General features: G+C 35.1%; 2 protein-coding genes across 7 annotated transcripts in view; one reads left to right on the top strand and one right to left on the bottom strand.

The window, feature by feature from the left end:
- Positions 1 to 14,744, bottom strand: part of LOC106056309 (uncharacterized) — a 62,508-nt gene extending 47,764 nt beyond the window's left edge. The window contains exons 1-7 of one of the 3 annotated variants that reach the window (XM_056015380.1): positions 14,586 to 14,744; positions 8,903 to 9,080; positions 8,446 to 8,539; positions 6,082 to 6,239; positions 4,716 to 4,859; positions 3,839 to 3,932; positions 461 to 573 (exon numbers count right to left, since the gene is read on the bottom strand). In XM_056015380.1, coding sequence (XP_055871355.1) covers positions 461 to 573; positions 3,839 to 3,932; positions 4,716 to 4,859; positions 6,082 to 6,239; positions 8,446 to 8,539; positions 8,903 to 8,960 — 661 coding nt within the window. In that variant the 5' untranslated portion in view covers positions 8,961 to 9,080; positions 14,586 to 14,744. The remainder of the gene's footprint in view (positions 1 to 460; positions 574 to 3,838; positions 3,933 to 4,715; positions 4,860 to 6,081; positions 6,240 to 8,445; positions 8,540 to 8,902; positions 9,081 to 14,585) is intronic. The other 2 variants (XM_056015382.1, XM_056015381.1) reach the window with 2 other exon arrangements.
- Positions 14,745 to 15,884: 1,140 nt separating this feature from the next.
- On the top strand, positions 15,885 to 22,446 carry LOC106056307 (transcription factor IIIB 50 kDa subunit-like). 4 transcript variants are annotated; one of them, XM_056015712.1, is made up of 4 exons: positions 15,885 to 16,075; positions 19,490 to 19,558; positions 19,901 to 20,036; positions 20,399 to 22,446. In XM_056015712.1, the coding sequence occupies exons 3-4, from the start codon at positions 19,917 to 19,919 to the stop codon at positions 21,776 to 21,778; spliced, it is 1,500 nt and encodes a 499-aa protein (XP_055871687.1). In that variant the 5' UTR covers positions 15,885 to 16,075; positions 19,490 to 19,558; positions 19,901 to 19,916; the 3' UTR covers positions 21,779 to 22,446. The 4 variants fall into 4 exon arrangements, with proteins under 4 accessions (XP_055871687.1, XP_055871686.1, XP_055871685.1 ...); XM_056015711.1 differs by lacking the exon at positions 19,490 to 19,558 and having other exon boundaries at positions 15,885 to 16,177; XM_056015710.1 differs by lacking the exon at positions 19,490 to 19,558 and having other exon boundaries at positions 20,399 to 22,444.
- Positions 22,447 to 22,769: the final 323 nt, after the last annotated feature.

Genomic DNA, 22,769 nt, shown 5'->3' with positions numbered 1-22,769 from the left:
CTCAATCATCAATCAGTTACATTGAGATTTACAGCTAAATGGCATGCTTTCAACTTAAACATAGATCAGCAAAATGCAGATTATAAAAGGAAAAAGTAACCTATGACCCCAGATATTTTGTTTGCCAAGAGTACAAATATAATACATTAGAGATTTGAATTCTAACAAGTTATTGTGTTTAATGCCTGAATAAAGTCTGATGCTTCTGTTTTGAGAACTGATTTAGTAGGTCACCATAAAGTGTGCCTGTTCCCCTTTTTTGGTTGGACGGTTGAAAATAATTTTAAAAGCTTGCAGACAAAAAAATATGTCAATAAACATAACCTACTCCACCTCACACATCTGAACTACATACATTTCACACCAGCTGATGAAGCAGAAGTGAACAGCAGGCTTAATAAATAATGCTAGTTTAAGTGAATAAGAGTTTGACTCTTTATAATTTAATATGAGCACTCACCACCGTCAATCTCAAGTCCGCAGTCTTCCAAAGAGTTTAAATTCATTTCTGTTGAACTGATGTGTACAAAATAATCCTCTGGAGCTTGCAAATTTATGTTGTACCTGGAGGGGCTATAACAAAAACAACATAAAATAAGAAAGAAAGACTTTCTTTTGACCATGACCATGCAATGTCAGTTGAAGAAAATAATCATTTTTAATCATTTTTCAGGATGTTTACTAGACATAATTCAAAGACTTTCTTATGTTGACTATGACACTAAGCAGGTTTTAAAATCATTGTTTATGTTATTCATTTATATATAATTTATAATTATAAATATAAATATAAATATATATTGTTACGAATCTCACTATCCAGGCTCTCTGCAAACTGCACCTTACACCACCAACTTAAAGAACTTGACAACTCAGGGCTCCAAAGTAACGTAACACTTTAATAGTTGAATAAATAACAGCCAACTGTACAATTGGCAACACGTACACTGTACAAATATCTCTCCGATAACACCGTTCCGCCGTATCAACTCTTGCACTGGCCTCTCTGTCTCGTTCCGGGCTTGCAATGGGTTCAACAGTTCAGGACTGACTTCACACACTAGGCTCGTTGTGTCGGACTCGATCGCAGACCAAGATCAAGACGCCAGTCGTCTCAACTGTAATTGACAGTACTCCGCACTGAACCATCGTAATGCTCCGTACAGAACCACACCGCTGAACTGTGCTGTAGTCGACCGGACTGTAGTGAACCAGGCTCTGAACCCATCTTGACTGCGTCACCTCCGCTCTTATATAGGGTCCCTACTGGCCTTCTCGAACCGGACAGAACGCCGCTCGACGTTTCTAGGTGGAGCTCCTGAGCTCTGTTCACGGCGGTGATCCTTCCCGAACTGTCCTGTTGACACTCGACTCGGCTGACAGTCGTAACTCGTCATGGTTGACTGCTTGTCTAGCGCTGGCCTGGGGCGATTTGCGTCGGCTGACTACACACACACCACTACCCCCATTTGTGCAACCACCAGGTTTATAACACTACCACCTCCTTAGATCTGTCCGTCCCGGACAGAATCAACATCATGGCAATGGCTGTGAAGTTTCATCGCTGTAGGTGGGGGTCGATCGGTGGCAGTTGGCTTGCCTCTTGAGCTTGACGGAGCCATCCATGTTGCAGTCAGCAATGGTCGCTTCCTTCTTCTTCGCCAGATTGCCTTGACCTGGTTGCCCCGCCGTCATGCTTTCATTGCCATCGCCGTGGAATTCAGAAGATGTTTTCTTCTCCTCCAGTTAGCCTTCATCTGGGTGTATCAACGTCGTGATCACATCGTCATCCATACTGCACTCAGCAAAAGTTGCCTTCTTCTTCTTCTCCTCCAACAGTTGGTCTTCATGTGGCTGCAGTGATGTCGTGGTTGCATCGTCATCCATGTTGCATTAAATAAAAGTCGCCTTCTTCTTCTTCGCCAGTTGGTCTTCATGTGGCTGCAGTGATGTCGTGGTCGCATCGCTCTCTTGTCCTTCGGTACTGAGGGCAGCCGCTTGGCACATCGAGAGGTATAGGATGTAAGGGCTGGGGATACCAAGATCGATGGCCAAAGAGGTGACTTCATAGGGCTTTGCGAAGAAGGACTGGGATGGGCTTCAAATCCACAGGGCAGGGAATTGTGGGACAGGTCATCATCTTCAGCCTTGTCCCGAGGGCATGCTCGTGGGGCAGGTTGGCAACACTCCTCGTGCAAAGGTCCCTCGTCTTTGGCTTCAGGCTCCATTCGGCTTTTTTCACCATCATCAGGACCTCTCTCTCGTCTCAGTATCGGGCCAATCACTTGTTGGTTTCAGACCTTGTCGATGACTTTCGTCTTTCAAATGTCCATCTATGTCAACGTCAGACTGCCTTGGATTCTCTTTACCACCATCAGGACTTTCCTCTCCAGTCTTGGCAGCTGGACCAACGTCTGTGTTGATGATTCTCTCCTCCACAGCAGGTATGCGTTGGTTCATGGCGGCTATCTTGGTGTCATGGCATCTATCTTGTAATTGATGTTTTCTAGCCCCGAGTTCATAGCTGCCATCTGCTCCTGTTTGCTACTGGTGATCTGTCCCTGCATAGCTGCCATCTGATCCTGTTTGCTACTGGCGATCTGTCCCTGCACAGCTGCCATCTGTCCCTGCATAGCTGCCATCTGTTCCTGCATGATACTGGTGAGCTGTTCCAGCAAGATAGGTTCAACTTCAAAAAGATATGTGTCCGGATCTTCTTTTTCTTCCAAAATGTCTTCTCGGAGGCGTGCTTGTAAAGTTTCTTTGTTTCCACATGCCTTCAGCATTCGTCCACGGAGTTCTTGCTTCAGTTCTCTAAATTCAAGTTCGTACAGCAGTTTCAGACGAGCCATAGTAGATCCGATCCAATCCGATTCCGATCTGATCCCACTTCTGACACCAGTTGTTACGAATCTCACTATCCAGGCTCTCTGCAAACTGCACCTTACACCCCCAACTTAAAGAACTTAACAACTCAGGGCTCCAAAGTAACGTAACACTTTAATAGTTGAATAAATAACAGCCAACTGTACAATTGGCAACACGTCGACTGTACAAATATCTCTCCGATAACACTGTTCCGCCGTATCAACTCTGCACTGGCCTCTCCGTCTCGTTCCGGGCTTGCACTGGGTTCAACAGTTCAGGACTGACTTCACACACTAGGCTCGTTGTGTCGGACTCGATCGCAGAGCAAGATCAAGACGCCAGTCGTCTCAACTGTAATTGACAGTACTCCGCACTGAACCGTCGTAATGCTCCGTACAGAACCACACCGCTGAACTGTGCTGTAGTCAACCGGACTGTAGTGAACCGGGCTCTGAACCGTCTTGACTGCGTCACCTCCGCTCTTATACAGGGTCCCTACTGACCTTCTCGAACCAGACAGAACGCCGCTCGACGTTTCTAGGTGGTCAGATGACTATAACTCTCATGACGCTCCTGAGCTCTGTTCACGACGGTGATACTTCCCGAACTGTCCTGTTGACACTCGACTCGGCTGACAGTCGTAACTCATCACGGTTGACTGCTCGTCTAGCGCTGGCCTGGGGCGATTTGCGTCGGCTGACTACACACACACCACTACCCCCATTTGTGCCACCACCAGGTTTATAACAATATATATAAATAAATTATTAAGATTTGTAATGTTATTCATAGCAAAGAAAAAAAATACAGTGCTTTCGAAAGACATAAATTACAAGGATGCTTTAGTAAAACCAGTCAATAATATTCATGTACTATTGGTATATGCACACCATGAAGACAATCTTTAAATGAAGAGTACTTACTTAATAATTAAGTTATGCTCTTATAATTTTATATAAATAAAACTCACAAATAATTAGAAGCAAATGGATAGAAGGGGGAATACAGCAGCTTTGGAGTTGGCAACACCTTCAATTCCTGATTTGAATTAAATTGAGATCCTACTAAAATGAGAAACAAAGACAAATATTAAATTAGAATTCATTTGACCTAAGAAGCTTTTAATAATAATAATGGCAATGTCTTCGATTCCGAAAAACCTCTAATTACTACCATTTATCAGAAAATTACATGGTTTAGCTCCCTTTCTGCTATATAAAACAAAATTAATTAATTAGTACTTAACAATTAACTAATTGGTTAATTTTTGCATTGATTCATGTATTGCCATCGACTATGAATATTTATGCAAAATTTTAAGTTGATTGGAGAATGGGAAGTGAGAAAAAAATGTGTCAAAACGTAATAAAGGGATTCATCCTCATCAAACACCATTTTAGTGAGGGCTTGAGAGGCTCCAATCCTCTTTTGCAAAAGTCCTGGAAAGAAACCCTGCTGTTTTGCATAGTGCATACATGTCACCATACAGGTCAAAAATTTTTGGTTTCCCAGACCTATTGAGATCAAGATCAGCAAATCTGGGGCAGTCAAAAAGAATATGACACACTGTTTCCTCTTCTTCCCAGAAGTGGGGGCACTGTGAGTAAACAATAAATCAATCTAAGCATCCACATCTCTCATTAAGTACCATTGATATTAAAAAAAACAATTAATTCTGAACAATTAATAAACTAATTGGTCATTTTATTGATTCATATTCATGTTCAATGAATAATTGTGCAAAGTTTTAACTTGATCTGACAATGGGAAATGGGAGAAAAAACATGTTCAAACTTTTTAAAAGATAGACAGACAGACAGAGTTGATATAAGCTTTGTAAAAATTACCTTTTGAAAACTGTAGGGAGAAACCAGTTCCCAAACCGTACATACCGGTTTTATATTCAATCAGTACTTCAACAAACGAAGATTCTCCAGGAAAAAACAATTCTTCAGAGTAACTCTTGCCACACCAAACAATATCTTTGTCTTCTGTACAAATTTAAACATCAGTACAAATATGTAACTAATGTCAGGGGTTCTAAAAAAAACAAACTGTGGGCTGGATTTGACATGCAACATTAATAGATCATGCTTGCTTGCTATTAAAATTATAACTGTAGGAAGATATTACATATGTGCAAGTGATAAGAAATACTTTTAAGCCTAGTTCATTTCAAATGAATTGTAAAGATTATATAAACAAATTTTTTAATCTTTATTTAGGAATTGGGACTGCTATCACAATGGACTATGATTCATTAATGAAAAAAAAAGGTTCGTGGTCGATGAGCTGGTCAGAAGAATTTGTCACTCCCCAGGAATTACGATTTCATTATCTGTCCAATGGTCTTAAAGTAAAAGTAAATAGTTCCCCTTTCAGACCTTGCAATCTATAGGGCAGATGATGTTAAAGTCATCTGTTTCTGTTGGATAATGAGGGGGTCCTCCATGTCTAATCTTTCCTTTTCTTTTTCTCTTTCCATTTTTTTGTGCGCCACTTGTTACATACAGATGAGACTTTTAATGATACAATAATAGACTCATATATGGTAGATTATGATGACTTTAATCTTGAGTTACAATAAATAATGTGTCAACAATAACTTTGATTACATTACTTCATTTTCGGATTCCATCTTCTCTCACTTTCAACACACATTCACACCATTCCACATTCGCACTATGCTGCGCACACAACAAATCCTATAGCTTATCTAGACCAGTTGGGAAAATTAATATCTGGGTCAATTTTACAATTATCGTCTTTTAAAAGTGTTATAAAAAAAAGGGGAACAACCTAAATTCAAACTCATGACTCAAGCTGACATTCAAACCACTCTGCTAGTGAGGAGTGTATGCAAATAGAAGATTATATAGTTATCTTCTGTTTGTTTCAAAATTACTTCAAAGTAACGACATATAAAGGGGACTAATTCAGCTTAAACCAGCATCTACAACAAGTACAATTTCTTTCCCTTGTTCAAGATACTAAACAAAATAATTAAATACCAATAGTTAATTAGCTAACTGGTTAATTTTTCTATTGAGTCTTATGTTGTCAGGTAAAAGAAATAATTTTGCAATATATTAGCTTGATCTGAGATTGGGTGTTGGAGAAATAATGTGTACAAACTTTTTACCAGACAGACAGAGTGAGTCTTGGTAATAAATATTTGTAAAAATGAAATAATAAAAAATTTCACAATCTTACTTTCATTACGAAAACTAAAGGTCAGCCTTTCTGAATGAGGGATGCAGGTGCCTGGCCCAGAGAGGTTGAATCGTAACGTGTTGACTCTGAGCAGTAGATTGTTATTCTCATTCTCCTTTCTTTTCACAACAACTGCAGTAGAACAGATCAGGTTGTGACTGAAAAAGTTATATGATTAAACATTTAAATTCCCAAACTCAGGAAAAGAAAAATCAAAGCCCTCTGACACATGCATATAAGAAATAAGACAATTGGTCTGCCCATGACACATTCTGTTACTCGTAATTTACTAGGGTATTGTGTAGTCATTACAATCCAACAATTTTCGCTTCATTTTAATAATCTGTATCTTTGAATTATTTACCATTTATTCTTCACTATAATACAGGGTGATAATAAAAAGAATGCACCAAGACTATATTTTTAAAAAATATATAAAAAATTGATATCAGCTGGACATAAGAGTTGTATTGATTTCATACTTTACAAGTGCTCCATGTGACCACCACCAGCGGCACAAACAACATCAAGCCGATAAAAAAACTTCTAAATACGCTTCACATTGAGCATTTGTGAAATAAAAACTTGATGGACAACACATGTCCAGCTAGGTACCAATTTTTTTTTTTTTGTGTTTTTAAATATGGTGAAATGGTTTTGGAACATTCTTTTCAAATTGATTTGATTTGATTTTAGGCACATCAGCACAATTTAGGCCATGTCGTGCCTTTCTTTTCAAATCACCCTGTGTATGTAAATTAAGTATTGTACTCAAAATAACAAAAATTTTATTGTTAAATTGTTTCTTTAATATTCCTTTCATTCATAAGTTTCCTTAAATAAATTTTTCTAAAAAGTCTCTACAAACTTTCATAATACTCATCTCAGCTAGGATTCGCCGTGGCTGAGTGGTAAAGCGCTTGGCTTCCTAACCAGGGTCCAGAGTTCAAATCCTAGTGAAGATTGAGTCTCTGAATCCACCCTGCTCTAATGGGTACCTGACATTAGTTGGGAAAAAAGTAAAGGTGGTTGGTCATTGTGCTGGCCACATGACATCCTCGTTGACCATGGGCCACTGAAATAGATGACCTTTACATCATCTGCCCCATAGATTACAAGGTCTGAAAGGGGATTGAGTCTCTGAATCCACCCTGCTCTAATGGGTACCTGACATTAGTTGGGAAAAAAGTAAAGGTGGTTGGTCATTGTGCTGGCCACATGACATCCTCGTTGACCATGGGCCACTGAAATAGATGACCTTTACATCATCTGCCCCATAGATTACAAGGTCTGAAAGGGGATTGAGTCTCTGAATCCACCCTGCTCTAATGGGTACCTGACATTAGTTGGGAAAAAAGTAAAGGTGGTTGGTCATTGTGCTGGCCACATGACATCCTCGTTGACCATGGGCCACTGAAATAGATGACCTTTACATCATCTGCCCCATAGATTACAAGGTCTGAAAGGGGAACTCTTTTTTTTTTATACATCTCAACTATGAAAGCAAACCACATCTATCCTTATAAGTTCTAAAGTATGTCACTTTTTTTTTATATTACTATGTATATTAGCTCTTAATAAAAGAAATTAAATATTTAATGAAAACATAAAAAATACTTTTAAAAAAAACAAAGCTTATATTAAGTGTAATTATATCAATTAGCTTTGGATCAGTCATGTAATTAAATTTTTAATATATCTAGACTAACAATAATAAATATGTATGTGTAATTAAATTTTTAATAGATCTAGACTAACAATAATAAATATGTATGTGTAATTACATTTTTAATAGATCTAGACTAACAATAATAAATATGTATGTGTAATTACATTTTTAATAGATCTAGACTAACAATAATAAATATGTATGTTAAGAACTATCTTTACCTATTGTTTTTGTTTAGCACAATTTCATACTTTTAGCTTTCTCTAAGTCCTATGACCCTATCACTTGTCTGAACCAGTTGTGAAAGGGGAGGAGGGGGTATCTAGGTGAATGTTACCATGATTGCTTGTTAACTAGCTTAAAAAAAAGTTGTAAAATTTAAATTCGAACTGAGGGCTCAAGCCTCCTCTAGAGACTAATTCCGTTTATACCATCACATGTCAAGTACAATTTATTTCCATTGTTTGACACCAAGCAAAATAATTAATTACCAGTAGTTAATTAACTAATTGATTAATTAGTATTGATTCTTATTTTGTCAGGTTAATGGTACAAGAAAGAATTGTGCAAAATTTCAACAAGATAGGGTGTGGTAGAAATAATGTGTACAAATTTTTTACCAGACAGCTAGAGTGATTTGATATAAGCTTTGTAAAGTTTAACAACTAGCTTAAAAACTTTGGATATCATCAAACCTGAGTTTTCCAGCAGGAGATGTAAGAATAAAGGACACCAGTGAAGCATCGTTGACAAACTCCCAACCACAGTTCTCAAGAACATAGGTACTACCTGAACAAATGATGTTTTTAATGTAGACACATCAACTAAATGCAAAACACACAAAATTCCTAGATACAATTTGCACCCATTAAACCATAGTTACTTCAGATCTGGACGAAGAGGTCGTCTCCTCTCCATTTTTTTTTTTTAAATCCGGAAATGCTCAAGGACTAAACACAATACTTAATAATTTTGTTGATCTGTCTTATCATGCTTTGCTGTTGTTTTTAATTTCCCTAATATAAATAAATACATAAATATACAATTTTTGGCACTGGCCAAATTTACATATAAGTTCTGTGTACACTTTATGTTTAATTAGATTAGTAAACAAATAAACAATGCTATTCCATTGCAATAAAAATTAATTACCTTCACTTGCAAATAATAAAATGACTTTCAAAGTAGTCAGAACACTAAAGCAATGCATCTTTCACAAGCTCTTGTCATCTGCTACAGATTCTTCAAAAAGAGATGGTATGAATCAAGATTTTATAAAGTATTTATCAGTTAGGCATTTTTGGGGGGGATTTTGATGATAACTGTAATGCTGAAAAATGAAAGAAAAAAAGAAAATTGAAATTGGTTGCCAGCTTTTGATTGTTGTTTTTTTTTATATTTTTTACTTTCCCAAATGGTTGCCTGGTCAAGTGTTCCACAAAATTTAAATTGGTTGCCTACTTTAAATTTTGTTTTTTTTTTATATTTTTTACTTTCCCAAATGGTCAAGTGTTCCACACTTTAAACATTTGCATTGAAGGTCTGAGGTTTAACAATCACCTGTCATTATCCAGTCTATACCAATACCATACTTTTCTCTTAGTAAGAAAAGTGGATGACAAAGCTAAATTAAGAAAGTGTAGGATGTGCTGACACCTAATTGGGAGATACTTTCGAGCATGTTCGTTTGTAATGGACGTGGTTGAAAGATCATACCCATATTCAATGCTGGGAAGAAATTTGACCTTTCTGACATAAGAAAGTAGATGCTGAAATTTTGTTAGTCTTCTTTAAAATAACTTTATGACTCGATCTGATTTGAATTTGATTAGGAGATAAATATGGATTTAATTTTTACACAATCCAGTGACAATAATCACACACAGTTGCACCCCCACAAACAAGCAGAAAATTAGGTGGTTTGTTAAAAATTTTAAACAAAATAGACTAGTAAAACTTTTCATTTTTTTAAATTGCTTTTGAAAAGGCACCATAAAAACATTCTCCCAGTTTCCCCCTTTATGGTATTACATGTATTTGATCTAATTTTTAATTATATGTTTGCCCGCCGTGGAGGAGACTGCCCACCCCACAAATTAACCTGACCCTTATAGAGCAGGAGGGAGCCACCAAGAGACATTTTACACCAACCATTCTTAAAAACTTGGCATCACAGACCATAAAATTCTACCCATCAGATGCCATTTTCTGCTACACCGATGGGTCTGTGCTGAGGGACCCCGATAGTTCCGGGTAAGGGGCCCTGATAGTCTACCCAGACAGAACTGTACCAGACTGGCTCTCTGGTCCATGCGGTTTTGCCACATGCCTCATGTATGCCAAACTCACAGGGATAGCCAGGGCATTCAAGGCTATTAGTTTCCATATCTCCAACAAAGAAACCAGCTTGACTTTCATGACTGAGAATACATACTTAAGTAGGCTAGGCCTGGACACTAACCAGTTTGTTAAAATCTGTAATATATAGTCTATTTACTTTATTTGGGCAGGCATGAAAATGTTATGTGTTGTTTTTTTTTCTCAAGCTGGTTAGCTAGTGCTTTAAGATCTATTATATATAACTGTATCAATGACTATCGTAGCCAATGGAATAGGCTGTTACTTACTAGGCCTAGCAGCCAATGTAAGAGAATGAAGCAATGCAAACAATTAGATCTAGATTAAATTCTAGATCCACTTTCAGTATTGGTGAGGGGAATAATGTAGGCATTCTCTAAAAACAAAATTACATACATTATATAGAATATAGACTAATCCTGTGTTTTTTTTAAATGTGAAGAATTTAGTGTCTTATTTAATTTGAAAGTTTGACTTTGACAGCGCATTATTTTACAATAATTCGACATAGAAAAGAAAATGAAGCATCAAAATCTTCTTTAGTTTAATGAGAACAAGGATGACTACTTATATTTGTACCCCTAACCTATATTTGTTATTATATTATTATAAACCTGGTGGTGGCATAGATGGGGGTAGTGGTGTGTGTGTAGTCAGCTGACGCAAATCGCCCCAGGCCAGCGCGGTCAACCGTGACGAGTTACGACGGTCAGCCGAGACGAGTATTAACATGAAGGTTCGAGTAGGATCGTCGTCGTGAACAGAGCTCAGGAGCGTCACGAGGGATGTAGTCATATGACCACCCAGAATGGTCGAGCGACGTTCTGCCCGGTTCTAGAAGGCCAGCAGGGACCCTATATAAAGAGCGAAGGTATCAGAGACGGGGGAGAGACAACTTCTCGAGCTACGGTTCATTACTACGGCTCAGTACAAGTCCGAGAAGAGACAGAGAGACCAGTGCAAGAGTTGATACAGCGATTAACGGAGAGATATTTGTACAGTCTTGTGTTACGTGCTGCCAATTGTACAGTATTGGCTGTTATTTATTCAACTATTAAAGTATTACGTTATTTGGAGCCCTGAGTTGTCAAGTTCTTTCAGTTGGTGGTGTCGTGTGGTGCAGTTTGCAGAGAGCCTGGATAGCGAGATTCGTAACAATATTTAAGGTCAAAGAATCTGTGTGTTTTCATTTAATTCAGACAACTTTGACCCACATTATTTGATTCTGGACACCATAATTTATTTCAGACAGTCTCTATATTTAGGCATCAATAAACTCAGATTTTAATTCTATATTAATATTAACTAAATTTTAAGATCCCCAGGCATAGCCACTCACATGAAATCATTAAGATGTTATCAAATTATGCATAAATAGGAACACAAAAAATAAAAATATTGAACACACTTATTCTACCTAAATTAGGTCACTGGGATACTGACTTCTATACCAACTTTTAGACTTATTTTATGTTTGCATAATTAGATGTGTGTTGAATGTTTGTGTTTTTTGTTTATTAATTTAATAAATTTCTAATACAGATGATCTTTTGTAGTATAGTACAGGTTAAGACCTATAGCCATTCTTGCCGAACTGAATCCTCTATATAAATCTAGATCTATCTAGTTAAATCTAGTAGGTCTAAATCTAAGCATTTAACTTCATTCAATGTACCAAGCTCACTCCAACCTCTATAAAAAAAAAAAACAATAAACGAACAAATAAAATATAAGATCATTAACAATAACATTGATGTCCAAAACTGGCTCTCTGAAATAAATTTTGGTAAGAAAATTGTAATTTAATTCAGACACCCTATTAATTTATGTTTTGTATGGAATCAAACAACTTGGCTTATGAATCAAATAAATCAGTTCCAAAAACAGAATAAATATTGCCAGACTCATTAGTATAGACTTAGCAAATCAAAAAATATAGTCTTAACCCTAGGAAGAGGTAAAGTGGTAAAGTCATCCCGGTAACTAGGAAAAAATAACAACCTGACTTAGAAATTTGAAATTCGTTTTTCTTACTCTTACATAAAAAGACAGCTAAATGGAAGGAAATTGGGTCAGAATCATTGGAAAATGGACAAGCACACTAAACACTGCAATAGTTTTATAATAAATATTAAATAATTATTTAATGACCACAAAGAACAGCAAATGTCCGAATTAAATAAACTACTCTAGATCATGAATCATAATTCATAACAATGAACATGATGATGATAATAAATAATCTAAATTCTAATGAGTAATTATCTACTATAATCTTTAAATTAATTTAATCTACGACTACTAACTTAGTCTGCTAACTATTGTCTATTATTAACTAACTAGATCAGGGGTGGGCAACATTTTTGTATCGAGGGCCGCATTAAAAAAAGTTTGGGAATGGCGGGCCGCATATATATATATATATATATCTTAGAAAGATAAACTTGCTGTGTAGAATGTCTTTTAATTCATATATACACTGTATTACGATTTTTAAAAATTGCTGTTGTCTTTTTACATCACAATATCCCCACAAATATACACTTGTACTTAATGTGCAGTATTTTACTTTTATCTTATATAATACAGACGTTACTTCAAAAAAGAAGATGATTACGTCCTACGCGTCATGCATTTAGTCATGCATATTAACCAATGACTTAAATTCAGCCAAGTCACTGGTTTTCCTGGCTAGCTCAGGCAACCCATTCCATGCTCTAATAGCACTAGGGAAGAAGGAGTGTTTGTACAAATTTGTCCTAGCATATGGGACAAGGAATGTGCCTTTATCTTTGTGTCTTTCAGAGTATTTTATTAAATTTTGTTTTTGTATTTGAAGATTATGATTCAGTGTTTTATGTATGATTGCTACTTTACTTTTGAGCCTTCTGTCCTGAAGGCTTTCTAAATTTAGTGATTTTACTAAAGGTTTTACTCTAGTCAAATGTGAATATTCGTTTGTTATGAATCTCACTGCTCTATTTTGTGTCTGTTCCAGTTTTTTAATGTTTTTTTACACTCGTGCATAATGTTTCTTAACTGGGAAACTATCTTACTAGTTGTTACCCCTATGACTGCTGTCAAATTACTGTCAGTCAACATTGACCAGTGATTATACTTGTTTAGTTTTCCACACAAAAATTCTTGCTCACTGAATGAAACAATTTATGTTCCGGAAGTTAAACGTCGGGACGAGCGAAACTTGCCCTTGTGGAGCATCACCAGACAATGCTGACCATGTCCTTCAATGGTGCATACTAAATCAAGGGACCCGAACAAGACTCCCCAAAGACTATTCGGAGAACTGCATGATCTGGAAACCACTACGCAATTCATCTCAGATATAGGATCACTGATCTGAAACACGCAACATGTAAAATGAGAAAGAAGAAAAAGAACAGATGTATGTGTACCCAAATAGTACGAACAGCAGCAAGGGTTTTTTAAGTGTGGAAATACATCTTCTGGCACCCATAAAACTCCTGTGGTAGTGCTGACTTTGCTTTGAGTTATGTCCTCTGGAGCTGAATCGGCTTCTCTTAATAAGTGTTGTACTTTTAATCATTTCACTAAAGATAGTTTCACCTTTCAGCAAAGGAAAATGACAAAAACTATTTTTTTTGCTTGCCTGTAGAAATGGGAAGGCCTTGTTTCAAAAGATTTAACAAGCATTTACATTTCATATGTAAACAATCAATTGCAATGGCAATTGTATAAAACATGAAATTTTGTCTTCCACTCTTCATTAAAAATATTGGTAACAAGGTCACAGTCAATGTCCTTCAAGTAACATAACAATTTCATCCTTGAGATTTTATACTCTTCTCATTTGCCTTGTCCATGCTAAGATAGCGGATACATTGGATTATTTATTCATAAATCAGAACTACCCTAACCCTAACTCCCCTGGTTCTAGTGCGTTTCATTACTTTCTGTTTTGTGATAGTTTAATGTATAAATTATATGCAGCTTTGTACAAACTTTCTTGTTTCAATTTTATGGTTCTCAGTCAAAGATCGAGCTCCATTAGTTGTTACACTTGCCATTTTGTTCCAAGCCTACCCAACGGACTCAGACATTGAGTTTGAGTCTTGAATTGAGTGTCGTATTGATGTATAATTAATAATGTATAGCCAATAAATAAACATAATCTTCGTTTACTTAAAACTTTTTATAATGAGACACTTGAGACAGTTTCAATATTTAATTTTAATATAGATATTTTTTTAAATATTTGCATTTTTATATCTGTATGAAGTGTATACTGTGGGCACACCTGATTTCTATTTAACTATTATTAATTAGATCTACTCTAGACTCTAGGCCTCTAGGCAGTCTAGGTGACACTAGGTCACTAGTCACTAGGTCTAGTATTCTAAGTATTTATTATCTAAATCTAGATTCTAGTCTAGATTTAGATCTAGACTCTCTATACTTATATAGAAACGGATCCAAACTAGTCTTAAATAAATCTTACCAGCTGTAGATCTAGTCTATGTGTAGAGATATGTGTTGATAGAACAGACCTAGAAGACTAAGAATACTAAGATTAAGTTCATTATGATTTAAGATGCTTTTGTTTTGTTTGTTTTTTCACGGAAGTTAGGCAGTATTATGACCATAGATAGAAATATATACAGGTCTGTGACTCAAGTGAACATGAACTATATATCTTAGGATTTTCATAATTAAGTTCTATTTAGAAACGAGTAGGAAATTGATCATCTTCTAGATCTAGTAAGGCCAGACAAATGTAGACCAGATCCACATTAAATTTAAGTTCTGAAAAAATCTATAAAATACACATTTTTATCAATCACCAAAAGTTAATTTGTAAAAAGTCTACTAGACGTTGCATGGGCGTAGCATCATCCCCCCCCCCGCTCTCTCTCTATCTCTCTCTTGTGTGGGAGTGTATGCGTGTGTGTATACGTAGTTAATCGTTATTATATTCAGACCCTTCATTCTTTTTGAAGATATTTCTTGTATCCTAGAACTTATTCCTGGAGTAAGTGGAAATTTAAGATTGTAGACACCCTGCCCTTACCAGCTAGGAGGTCTAGGAGAGCGCTGGGAGTTGATTTGGAGGGAGTTTAAATTCATCTGGGGTGGGTTTTTAAACACAAAACCCCTCTTGAAATTATTTCAAAGATTTTTCCGCTTTTTATCAGATTATCACTCTTCATCTCAAAAGATCATTCAGCTTAAATGGTTTCATAGCGTGATTACTTAAAACTTTGTTGTTATACAACAAAGTATAAAAGGCACATAGGCAATGAAGGAAGGAATGAATTCTAATTTAAAATAATCAACACTAAGCTGTCTTTATACATTTATTTTTGGATTCGTCCATTTTTAATATTATTTTCATTTTGTTTCTACACCAAACAGTAAACGGCGCGGGAGAACCTAAGTTAGAACCTATAAGTTTAAGTCTAACTAATTAAGCTATTTTTACAAGATATTATCATTTAAAAATAAATGTTAAAATCATTTGAATAACAGGGTTAAAATTCAAAGGATTAACTAAGGTAAAAAAACAAAATCATATTTGTGTATGCGTTAACATTAATGGAAAATACAATCTAAAGACTCGAATTGACCTGCTTAAATGAGATCCACTATCGTAGACCCCATTTATAGGTCCCCAATTCATTTTGCCATTCTTGTAGACCCCTTGGAAGTCTTCTTAGACCCCCGGGTGTCTATTTCGTGGGAACCACTGATCTGAATAGATATGTTTACTTTCGTTCATGACAAATTATATAGGTTTGGGTCTCATAACTTATATAGACTCTAGGCTCAAGAGAGCCAAGGCTGTCATCTATTCAAGATCGTCTTTATTTATAATGAAATAATAATGTTTATGTTGTTGTTTTTAAATTTAAGAATAGTCAAAGTCTCTGACTACATCTAGATCTATATTACCGTTCGGATAGTCTACTGTCACTGTGTCAATAGTAAAAAGTAATGCTAACTAATACTTAGACAGCCTATACTCAGTCACACTCACTCAGGAGTCACTGCACTGACTGTGACTGACTCAGACACTCAGTGACTCAGTCTGTGGTGAGTCTCAGTGCTTTTTTTTTGTAAAAAAAAAAAAAAATAGGTGCTGGTACTCACTGGTTACTCAGTCAGTCAGTGATTTGAGTGATGGATTCAGGATTGCCTAACTTTTAACTAGATAGTATAAAAGATAGTATTATTAGTAGATCTACTAATAAATTAATAATAAACGTTAAAATACAAGAAAAGCAATAATTTTTTTCCCCACATTTAAAAAGGTGTTGGTACGCCGTACCGGTGCGTACACCATCACAAAAAAAAGCACTGCTTATAGATCTACTAGAGATCCTCTAAATAAATACTACTAAGAGTAGTATAAGTATTAGTAGTAGTAAAAGTCAAGATGACACGATATTGAATAAAGACCCTACCCTATCATTAGTATCATCATCTATATATAAATAGAGAGTCTAAATCATGATAATTGATATCTTTAGTATCTCTGACTCTGTGCCTGTCTCTACTCTATCGTTTGTGTCTGTCTCTACTCTAACAATATCCTAGATATATAATATGTATCATCATTATCATTTTATATAGATCTATACTTCTCTATAATTCTCAATCTCACTACTTTACTTTACTAAACTCTTAAATAAAGTTTTACTTAATAAAAACTTTTGTATAAACCTTATTAAATATTATTACTTATTAGACTATTAGTAATATAAATATAACTTTACACTCTACTGTTATTATATGTCTATAGAAAGTACGAAAGTATAATTTACTAGGTCTAGATCAGTGGTGGGCAAATTTGAAATTAATGTGGCCCACTGGAGAGTTTATTGCTGCCCACTGACACCTACAGAAATCAGCTGTGCCCACAGATTATATATATATGTATAGTAGATCAAACTTGCAACTATATCTAACTATATTAAAAATAAAATAATTGTAAATATTTGATATAGTGCATTTATATATCAATTTACAATTATTTTATTTTTAATATAGATTTATTTGTATGTTTTATCTACTATCATATATATATAACCTGTGGGCATATCTATACTATAAAGTAGAAAGTAAGGCGTATGTATGTATGTATGTTACGAATAGAAATCAAAACCGTTTGACCAATCTTGATAAAACTTGGCATAAAAATGTTCACATGAGAGAGGCGTAGGGTATCATGAAAAAATTGCAGGAGCACAAGTCAAAACTGAAAGTAATCTTGCTACAAGAAACAAAAAAACATTATCCAACAAGCTAAATGATTTCTATTGTCGTTTCGACACTAACGATTTTAATTATTGAGGATGTCAATGTTAACAACTATTTAGAATTAGCTTTTACTAAAGAGCAAGTATGCAACATTTTCAAAAAAAGTCAACCCAATGAAAGCTGGTGGGCCTGATGGAATAAAAGGGCGAATCTTAAAAGAACAACTAGCTGAACCTTTCCTAGATATTTTTTCCACTTCATTACTAAACCATGAGATACCATCTCTGTGGAAGTCGTCCATAATTTTACCTCTGCCTAAGGTTTCCAAACCAAAGGAAATGAATGACTTTAGACCTGTTTCACTTACTTCGATGGTGTCAAAATGTTTAGAAAAACTGGTTAAAATGTTTCTTCTGAATGATCTTGGTAGGAAGTTGGACCCTTTACAATTTGCTTACCAAAAGGGTAAAGGTGTAGACGATGCCATCCTAAATATTTTAAATAGTGTCTACAAACATCTGGACTTATCGAACACTTATGTAAGATTGTTCTTTATTGATTTCTCATCAGCTTTTAATACCATACAACTTCATTTACTTATTGAAAAGTTGAAAGCGTTGAAGATTAGTCCATACCGTACATAATACTATGGGCTAATGAATTTTTGACCCAGAGACCTCAGAGGGTTAAGGTAAACAATGTTATATCAAATGCGTACATAGTTAACACAGGGCACCCCAAGGGGCTGTGACATCGCCATTGTGGTTCATTTTGTACACCAATGATTTTCAGTCTGATGATCCTTTTTGCTCCTTCACAAAATTCGCTGATGATGCGGCTCTTCTTGCCCTGCTCTCAGAGAGCTCAGACGTAAATGAGTATTTCAGAGAAATAGAACACATTGAAAAATACTGTAAAGATAATTTTTTATTATTAAATGTCAAAAAAAATAAAGAAATGATAATTGATTTTCGTAGGGAAAAGAAGGAAAATGATATTGTTTCTGTAGCTGGAGAGACTATTGAAATAGTGCTAACTTTTAAATACCTTGGTACTATCCTAGAAAATAAACTAAATTTTACTGCAAATACTGATTATATCAGCAAAAAGGGCAGCAAAGATTACTATTACTAAGAAAACTGTCCTCATTTAATGTTAGCGAAAAGGCCTTGGCTATGTTTTATAACACATCTGCAATATTTTAAGTTTTAGTATCACTGCCTGGTATGGCAATCTGAGTATTAAAAATAAACTTTATAGAATCCTAAATGCTGCTGGTAAAATCATTGGCATATAGAATCCTAAATGCTGCCAGTAAAATCATTGGCAAAAAACAAACCCCATTTGGGCAGCTGTTTGAGACAAACATCTATAAAAAAGCTAAAAAGATTCTAGGGATAAAAAATCACCCTTTGGGTCAGGATTTTGTGATATTACCATCACAAAAGAGATACAAGACACTGATAGCAAAGACAAACAGACACAAACACTCTTTTGTTCCTCTGGCAATCAAATCATTAAATAGGAACAAACTTGATATAAACTTTTCGCTTGTAAATTATGAGTGAGTCTGGTGTGAATGTACATTTTGGTTTGTGCTTTTTGTTTGGTGTAATGCACTAATTGTAAGACAAATTTCCATACGGACAATAAAAGATTATTATTATTATTGTAGTCCTAAACAAACTTAAGACCCTCAAAAAAAAATGTTGACCAACTCTATGAAAGTATTATAATTTCTAATTTCATCAATCTAGGCCATGTTTACTGTTACTAGTCAATCTGAATCTAGAATGTAAAAGAATGACTAGTGATAATAGAAAAGCATCACTAATGGTTCAAAGCGGGACTGTCACACCAGATTCACCCAAAAGTTACATGTGAAATGTTTATATCAGATAGTTGAACTGTATTTAATGATTTGATTACCAGGGGAACAAAGGAATTTTGTGTCTGTTTGTTTTTGTAATTGGTGTCTTGTATAGTGGTAAAATCTCAAAATTCACAGGGTGTTTTTACATTTTTTAAATCTTTGTAGCTTTTTTCTCTTGAAAAGTTGTCTGAATGGGGTTTGTTTATTACCAATGACATTACTAGTAGCATTTAGGATTTTATGTACAAGTGTATTTTTATTTTTACTGTCAGATTGCCATACCAGGCAGTGATATTGAAACTTAAATTACTGCAGTTGTGAGCATGCTAGAACAATTTCTGGTACATATATTGCTGGATTAATAGATTTAGTAGATAATCTTTTAGATTATATCATTATTCTAATAATAGACATTTCATTGTGATGATACTGTTCGATCTAGATATTGTTAACTTCATCAATCTGTTTTACATAAAACTTGTTTGAAACATAGATATAAGTTTCTTGAGTTTGATAATTGTGATTGACTTTTTAATTATTTAATGTTCTAATTTACTATTCTGTTTAAGATTTAGCAGGTTGCCTGAATTAGCCTAGCAAGCCATTTAATTTCAATTTTTAAATCACCAATATTAATAGGCCAACAATTGTAAATTATAACCTATAATTTCTAATTTTCACAGATCTTTTGAGTAAACTATGCCTGGACAATGTCAATCCTGTGGAGAACATGCTGTTATTGAAGCTGAAATTGATGGGGAAGGAACAAAATACATTTGTGTTGAATGTGGTACTGTTGATTCAGCATACATCTCTCTGGTGATTTTGCATTTTACCTTAATTAATGTAGTCCCATCTAGACTAGTGCTATCAACATCTATCCAAAATGAAGACAACAAAATATGATATTAATTACAAAGGGGGGAAAACATCTCATGAAATTGGCTTGTTCCAATTCTTGTTATCATTTATGTGTGATAGAGCTCAGCATTGTCTATCATCAATCTTTTATTATTTCTAAGCAGAAACTAAAACTTTTTTTAAAATGAATACTTTTTATTGCACAAGGATAAACAGGGTTGTATACTGACTATTTTATGTATACATTGTCTGGCAAATTTAGAGAAATTAAAGAAGTCATTCTGTTACCAACTTTTAAAATAATACTTTTCTTTTTCCAGGAGCACTCAAGTCTTAATGGAGAGATAGAGAGAGAAGAAGCAGACATTCACGAAGAAGTGTGTGAGTCATGTGGAGTGTCTCTTACACCCGCTGCCTTGGAAGCTAGGCAACAATTGTGCCCAGATTGTGCCTCAGAAGAAGAAAGCCTGGAGCAGCCTGTACCTGCTGAAATATATGTTTCTCCTGATGAGAAAATTAAACTTCCTTTAGCTGGTGCTGTCTGCAAGTCTTGCGGTAGCCAGGACCTGAGCACAGAATGCATTGGAGCAGATGAGCGCTGTGTTTGCAAGGGTTGTGGTACTGTCATAGAGGAACAGCGTTTAGTTTCAACAGATTTTGAGTACAGCAACTCCAAGGCTCCTCAAAACCACAGTCTTACCCTGCCAAAGCATGCCATGCCACAAAGGAAGCTTAAAGGCCTTGTGGCTGGGCTAAATAAAATCCGATTACTCCATGACAGATTTTGCTTTCCAGATTCTGTAAAAACTGAAGCTGATTTCATGTATGAGAAAGTGTTCTTTCAAAAAGAAGTCTTCTTTGCATATATCACAACAAAAGAGCATTACGCAGCAGCATGTTTATTTCTAGCTTGCAGGATGCAGAACATTCCTATAAGTGTGACACACTTTAAGCCCTATCTAGACAAGTTCTCAGCATTTTTCAAAGGGAAAAAATTAATTGTACGACTTTTGAATCTTCAACTACCAAGTGTGGTACAAACGTCTCATGTTAGTTATTGCCTTGAAGGAAAAGGGTTTGATGCTTGTCTTATACAGAAGGTGAATGATATACTATTTTTGTGTCGCAACGCTTGGCTGACAGAAGGGCGTTCTAGACCAGGGCTGATCGCCATTGCTGCTTATTATGCCTATTTGAGCCGCTATGGTGCTCAAGGGTATATGACTCTGGAAAAATTTCAAAAAAAATTCAAATTCCCATTAATTTCATTGCAATTGTTTAATGATTGTAAGCAACTTTTCCTAAAACTGGCAACTGTGCTACCCTGGGCTAGCAGTGTTGACAACAAAAACCTCTATCGTTACATTGATGACATACTGCGATACAGACACAGTGTTTTCCAGCTGGCTTTTAGAAGTGATGTCGATTCAGCTGTGAGCAAGCCCACCAATGGCACTTTGAGTCCTGGCAAGCGGAAATCAGATGAATCCTCCAAAGAATTAAATCTTCCTATTTCTCTGAAGAGAATAAAGCAAGAGAAAAATTATTTTACAAATGATGTGGTCATCCCACCGCATCTTAACCTCAATGACCCAGAGGTCAGAGAAACAGATTTCGATGAAGAAGAGATTAATACTTATTTGTTGAGTAACGAAGAGCAAGAAAAAGTGAGACTTTTAAAGCTGGAACAGATAGAATAATTGCAGAGTATTGGATGAACAAGCTAATTTAACTTAATTAAGAGAAATTAGTGACCATTTAATCTTGAAGTAGAAATGTTGCACTTCTATTTTAAGTTTTAAGTAAGAATATACTTCAGATGTGAATGGAAACTATATATGGGTCAAATTTTTTTTTTCAAACTATTTAGTCATTTATTTACAATTATTTTACATTATTTTTCTAAAGCATAATTGTAAAATATGTTTTTAATTACTGGGCATTTAAAAGTAACATGGGCACGGAATAGTGCAGATGTACAAAATAATTCAAAACTTAACAAAGTAGTGCCCTCTACTTGTAAATTCCTAACATCTAATTTGGCTTTAAATAACTATAAATATGATTACTTAATAAAATCAATTAACTCATTTAGTATGATTTTTTTTCAGTGCAGCCTCAAAGTAAATGGGAGGCTAAATTAGTGTACCCTTCTTTGTTATAAGATTTATATTTTTTTAAAATAATACCATTTACATAATTTTTTTTGTTTATTTTTAAAAGAAAATTTTGACGTCTTGTGTATTAAATGTATCAAAGACTCATATGAGTAGTTTTTTATAAAAATTGCTCAAATAATATCTGTATTATTTAATGAATTTTATATGGTTGAACTATCTCAATGTAGGAAAATATTGAAATTGTCGATACTGTTTATCAATTTTATTTTTATTTATTTACCATTGTAATGTTGAACATATACATTTGATATGTTTCAAAAATAAATAGAACGAGTACCATAAATATGAGTGCCTTTCTTTTACCTTTCATCAAACAACTTTACAGACTTTACTGTTAACTGCTAAACATATATTCTCATAATAATTGAATCCCCTAGAACTATATCCATATACCATACTCCTGATTTACACTAAGCAATTTTTAACGAACAAAACAACATAAGCTTATGTTTTTGAATAGTCTTGTAGAGTAGAAGTTGCATTAGTGGGAACTTTTTCGGATGAATCTGTA

This window comes from Biomphalaria glabrata, chromosome 17 (assembly GCF_947242115.1).
Source record: "Biomphalaria glabrata chromosome 17, xgBioGlab47.1, whole genome shotgun sequence".
In the NCBI taxonomy this organism is placed as follows: domain Eukaryota; kingdom Metazoa; phylum Mollusca; class Gastropoda; family Planorbidae; genus Biomphalaria; species Biomphalaria glabrata.
This window is presented reverse-complemented; position numbering and strand designations above follow the sequence as displayed.